At 53.2% G+C, this 6000-nt stretch overlaps 1 protein-coding gene across 1 annotated transcript in view; it reads right to left on the bottom strand.

Moving 5' to 3' along the window:
* SPOCK1 (SPARC (osteonectin), cwcv and kazal like domains proteoglycan 1) overlaps positions 1-4048 on the bottom strand; it is a 500126-nt gene extending 496078 nt beyond the window's left edge. The window contains exons 1-2 of the mRNA XM_059174644.1: positions 3889-4048; positions 3069-3254 (exon numbers count right to left, since the gene is read on the bottom strand). Coding sequence (XP_059030627.1) covers positions 3069-3254 — 186 coding nt within the window. The 5' untranslated portion in view covers positions 3889-4048. The remainder of the gene's footprint in view (positions 1-3068; positions 3255-3888) is intronic.
* Positions 4049-6000: the final 1952 nt, after the last annotated feature.

Raw genomic sequence — 6000 nt, forward strand, 5'->3', positions numbered from 1 at the left:
CAACAGGATCACCTCAAAGTGCTACGTAGTGGCTCTAGGTCATCGCTGGCAATGCCACAGGACACTCAATGCAGGAGAGCAGGGAGCACACAGCCAACCCATCATTTCCATTTCCAAGTAAGCCCAATAACCATCACCAAAGCATATGATCAACATTCTAAAAGGAGACTTTAGGACCTCATTTTCAGTTTCACAAGACCAAAAATCACTTCTCAATCTTTCTTCCCCAAGTGCCTGGGTAGTTCGTTTGGTTGAGCAGCCAACTGTTGATTTCAACTCAGGTAATAATCTTGAGGTCGTGAGATCAAGCCTTGCATCGGGCTCGGTGCTCAGTGGGAGTCTGCTTGGGATTCTCTCTCTCCCTCTGCCTCTCCTCTCTCTCTTTCCTTCTCTCTCTCTCTCTCTCAGAAAAACAAATAAGCCTTTAAAAGAGAAAAATTTAATAAATTTAAAACAAATCTCTCTCCCTGGAGGCAACAAGCTTTTTTTCACAATGACTTTCAAATATTGACAAGCAGCATCATAACAGTAATCTCAGGACACACTCTCTGTAAGTTATTAGAGGCCTCAACAAAATAACTAAAACACTAGCAGAGAAGCAAGCTTTGTCAGCCTTAAGCAAGAACTGGCTTAGTGCAAACAATCAGGCTGGCTGGGCAACTGCCCCATTTGCTGGGTCTTCATCCACTGTCTACTGAACATCCAGTCTGTAGAGCAACCAACCTTTGTGGCCTGGTCCCAGAGAACAGAGGCTTTGTGGTTACTCCGAGTAAATGACCCAATGAAGATGCTTTAAGGTGGAGCCAAGGAGTGTCTAGTTTGAGTTTCACAACTTTGAAGAGGTTACTAGCCACAGCTGGTATCACAAGACCCCATGAAGCATATAAAATGGTTGATGATAAAACCTGTCTGGGACTTTCTCAACATTTTGAGATGTTTTTAAATGGTATGCTGGATAAAATGATCATTTTAAAAGAATATATACTCATAAAAATCTTAACATCTAAAATTCTCCAGAAACAACAAAAAATTCTCCAGAAACAAAATGATTTCAAGAATGCTTTGAACACAGAAGCATTTCTCTTATTAAGTTTCAGACATTTCTACAATAGTTAAGGCAGTCTTTCCTAAATATCGTAAGAATTGCCTAGAATGTTCGTTTAAAACAGAGTTTTCCAGCAGTCATTCTGAAAGTAGGGAATCAGGCTTTCCAGGAGAGGAGTCTGTGTGCTAGAATTTAACAAACACCCCAGGTGAGCTTCCTGATCCATCAGGTTCGGGACAACACTGAACCAAGGATTAAAAAATGTCACCATTTGCAAGCAAGATGAGAAATAGAGAAAGCTCAACTTACAAAAAGTTAAAGCTTAATGGGAAATAAGAATAATGCCATACTTATGATACACCAAGAGTAGAAACTTTTGAGCAGACACAAAAGCACAGTAAACCTTTCCACACCCTGAAGGCCAGCAAGCACAGGTGTTTTCAATCTGACCCAGGTGCCAATCTAACCAAGGCATTGACAAAGGTGTGCCTTCTCCTCTACATCCGACCCAATTCTTCTGCCTCTAGCTGAAGTAAGCAACTGCCTTGTCCCGCCACTCTATCCAAAATGGAATGATAAAATACATTTTAAAATGCAAAATTATTTCTACCCTGTTGAGTCCACGAATGAAGCCTTCTTTGGGGGGCGCCTTTGGGGCAGTTCAGCATCTTTTTCAGCCTAAGGCAAAAAAAGTCATCACAGGACTCTTCGGAAAGGAACAGAAAGGGGATGCAAGATGGTTAACAGAGCAGGTCAGGAACAGTGAGAGGTGTGTCAGGCATCTCGTGGTTGGGGAAAGCAAAGAGGAAGTCTGCTGCCTAAGCCAAGCTCAAAATTATTGTGAAAGTTCACTGAAAGTGTTTGAAAGCACATTTCAAAGAGAAGCAGCCCACAGTCAACTAAAGAGGGGAGGAAGAGGAACAGAGAGAGGAGGGAGAAGCCCTCACTGGAGACTGTGGGCACACCTGCTCCTCAGGGATGGGACCCGGAGAGATGCTCTTTACAAGTACAAGCAAATATCTGGATTCACTGGACTTCCTCAGACTTTTCCCCTGCAAAGGTGTGAGGCTACCAGAAATAGGGCTAGACAAATCCAGGAAAGGGAGGGAGATCCCCGCACATCTCTCACCTAAAAGAGCCTGGTGACAAGAACAGGGACTCTTGGGGCAGATCTCTCTGAAGGGCAGGAAACCACCATGTTAAGTGTCATACAAGTTCTCTCCCAGTCCCCTCCAAGAGCGTGGCCCCAGCTATCTGGGAGAGCCTCTAGAAGAGCTGTCAGCAGCCCCCATAGCACCTGGGGCAGGGGGAAGGGGGTTGCCATCTGCTGGAAACACTGTGCCACTGTTTCTTGTCCTGCATCCTCTGGGACATACCTGTGGAGCAGCAGCCAGCCTTGGGGACAGAAACAGGCAGCAGATGTGCCTGCCGGGGCTCCCCCAGAGGGCAGGAGACCAACCCCATGAACAGTCGATCTACTCCCTTTCCCCTAAGACACCGAGGGTCAAAACCACCACACCTCCCCCACACTAGTACTGTCAACATTGGATGAGGCCCATGGCCACGACCCTCCAAAGCTCCTAGAACACCTGTCTCTAACACATCAGCTGAGCTCAGCCCCAAGCCTAACATCTGTAGTATGGAATCTTCTGGCACAGCCTAGAGTCTGTCTAAATCACTGCTGCCCCAGGAAGGTTCTCTAGGGCCCTCGGTAAAGTCAACCATGAACATGACGGGGACTGAGAGCCTGAGGAAGCCTCTCTCTGTTCAAATTCTGTTAGTCAGTCTCCTCCCCGAGTCCTATGATAACACACACCTGGACCACAGGTCGCAGGCAAAGAACATCAAGCCTTCGAAGTTGTCTTTAAAGTTCGTCTCCCGCAAGAGGCAGCCTCGGAACCCCGACCAACGAACTGCGGTGAGCAGGTCTGCACCAATGCCCGCTCCACCCCGCCCCAGAGGCCCCCGGTCTCTGAGAGGCTCCCCGGCCCCCGCAGGGCCCGGCAGCAGCAGCGGTACTCACGTCTCGAAAGCGGTTCCAGTACTTGTCCCGGTCGTACTGGGAGACGGTGCTCAGCCACTGGTCATTGTCTAGGAAATTGCCGTTGTTGGGGCCCGCGCCGCCTGCCAGCGCGTCCAGGTGCCGGCTCTCCACCTGGAGGAAGCACCACGCCGCGGCCGCCGCCGCCAGCACGGCAATCGCTGGCATCTGCGGGCAGGGGGCACGCCGGGGCGTGAGGCGGGAGGGCAGGGCCAGGCGAGCCCCTCGCGCTGCACCCGGCTCTCGGCGCCTCGGCGACCCGCCCGGGCTGTAGGGACTGGGGCTCTCACTGCGGGGAAGCGGTCATCCCCCGCACACCCGGGGCGCCTGTCGCGGATCTAGAGACCCGGGCACCCTTCTCACGAATGGGGGGCTTAGTTTCAAATGAAGAGGCTGCGTCACAAATTAGGGGCTGCTACCAAACTACAGAGGACCCCTGTCGCCTATTCTCCGGGTGCCCCACAGACCGCTACTCTCAGATCGGGGTTTTCAGCACCCCTCCCTAAAAACCGGGAGCCCGGGATCCGCAAGCCGCACTCCCACAGACGGTGCCTAGAGCTCCGGGGTAGGGAGCGGGGAGAACCGGGCTCGGAGCAGCAGCCCAGGCTCCGGCTGAACCGGGCGCGGGGTGCGGGGAGGATGTACTCGCGGCGGGGGTGAGTGTCCCCCTCGCCCGCCCTGCCGCCTCGGCACGAGGGGCGCGCGGAGATACCCCCAGGCCCTGACCCTGCCAACCTCCCGGTGGTCGCGGGGAGGTCCCAACTACCCCAAGTTGGGGCGCGGGGTTCCGCGGGGCACGTACCGTGGGGGCCGGCCCGGGTGCCCGCGTCCGAGTTGCTCGAGCTCGCGTGGCGCGGTCGCGGAGGAGGCTGATCTGCCGACTCGCTCTCCTACGCTCCTGCCACCCGCCGCCGTGCGTCCGGCCGCTTTGTGAGCCCGCAGCGCTCTGGCTCCGCTCGCTCTCCGGCTCGCTCGGGCGCGGCGACCGCGGGCGGAGGAGCCCGAGCGCACGAGCCGAGGCCTCTGGCGACCCCTGGCGGCCGCGCGCTGCCGTGCCGCCCGCCCGACAGCCGCGCCGCCCCTGGGCCGGGAGCCTGGGACAAGGTTATCCATAGCTCAAGGCCAGGCTGAAACCAGTTTTCAGGCTCAGGCTGCTGACGGCGGGCGGAGACGAGTGAGGATACAAGGCGGAGAAGCCAGCCAGCGTATAGACATTCTCAAAAGGAAGGTCGTCCCGGCCACCCAGGTCAGACTCACCTAGGTCGGGGGGAGGAGAGGCCTTCTTATAAATGCAGATTCCTCCAGACCTGCTGAATCAGCATTCCTTAGGAAGGCACCCCGTCCCCTTCCCCCTCCTCTCCTCCCCTCCTCCCCTCCCCCTTCCTCCCAGGTGAGTGAATTTCTGCCCTGGCCTTTCCTGGTCGTGTGCCCATTTGCTTCTCTACACTTCCATGCCCCATGACTCTGCCCACATCTGTCAGTGCCTTAAAACAGTCCGTCTGACCTCCATTTCTATAATGTCTACGCCCTTCTTTCCCCACGGTGGACCTGTGCGTATCTTTTCGTGTTCTTCTGCAGAGAAACCCATGTCTGCTTCTGTTCCCATCCCTTGAGAACTGGCCCTGGCACCAGCCTGTTGGATTTTCCTCGAGGACAGGAAGGAGAAAGAGGAAAACTAGATCAGGCTTGGAGGGAAGGAAGGAGTGGGGCTGAACCTGACCTCCCCCTCCCCCACCATCTGGTTTCCAGGGCCTGTGTGCATACAGGTGACACTCACCTGCTACCTTTCTCTTGTACAACCACACCCCATTCCTCAGACATCTGAGTGATACCTTCTCCTCTCTTCTGTCAACACAAACACACTTAAAACCATTTGTGGTGCTTTCGTGATGAAAACCAAACTCTGAGTGAAGCCCCCAGACCCTGCACATCTGTCCCTGCTCTGGCTGCCTCTGGTGCCACACTTTCCTCCTTCCCTGACTTGGATAGGTTGGTCTTGGTGCAGACCCTAGTGGAAATAGGCTCCCCCCGCCGCACGGGGTGCTCACTCCTGCCTGGGCCACGGTCCACACTCAGGCCAACACTGGCTTCATTAATTCACGTCTGTAGCCTATACATCCTGACGTCTTCTGAGTAACGCTTGCTAAGACTCTTAGCCAAGACTTGCTAAGTGAGGCCCTCCTTGAGAACACATTTGTCCATTTGTCAGCTCACTGCCCTTAAAATCCCTTATCCACGTCTGTGCTCCCCACCTGGCTGTAACAAGGGGAGGACAGAGGCCATGTTTGGCTCATTCTTCTCTGCCCCCACTCCCCAGAGCCATGCTCCTGACACACAGCAAGACTCAGAAAATAAGTGATGAAGGAGTGAATGAATGAATGAATGAATGGCACCCAGCTGTGGTCAGGGACCACACTCGGCCAACATTCCCCAACCTGCATGGTGTGGTCAATTACAGGTCATGCCGCAACAAATTTGATTCCATGTCATTTCAAGTGTGGAAATTGGATTGTGATGCTTCCTAAAAAGTAGCAGATGCTTATCCCAACATTGCTCTGGCTGATTTACATTCCTAGAAGCATTCATCAGAGGGAGAAAAAGGAGTGGAGGCACAGCTATGTATTGGGGGCCCCATGGCATCCGCGGTTTATTTTATTATGGAAAGATGTTCGGTATTTCAGGATCCTGTCCTGGCTGCATCAGAGTCGGAGAGAGGTTTAGAAATGATGGAGAGAGCATTTCTTAGTTCTCAGAGAAACCCAACCAAACAGCCACTTCGCCATTTCTCTGCCCAATTTGACAGCAAAACTTCTCCAAAGAGTTGTCCCCAAATGTCATTCTGCCTCCTCAGCTCCAGTTCTTACTTTTTTTCCCGCCCACTCTCATGTGCTTTTCATCCTCACTGACTAACTGA

This window comes from Mustela lutreola, chromosome 5, assembly GCF_030435805.1.
Source record: "Mustela lutreola isolate mMusLut2 chromosome 5, mMusLut2.pri, whole genome shotgun sequence".
In the NCBI taxonomy this organism is placed as follows: Eukaryota; Metazoa; Chordata; class Mammalia; order Carnivora; family Mustelidae; genus Mustela; species Mustela lutreola.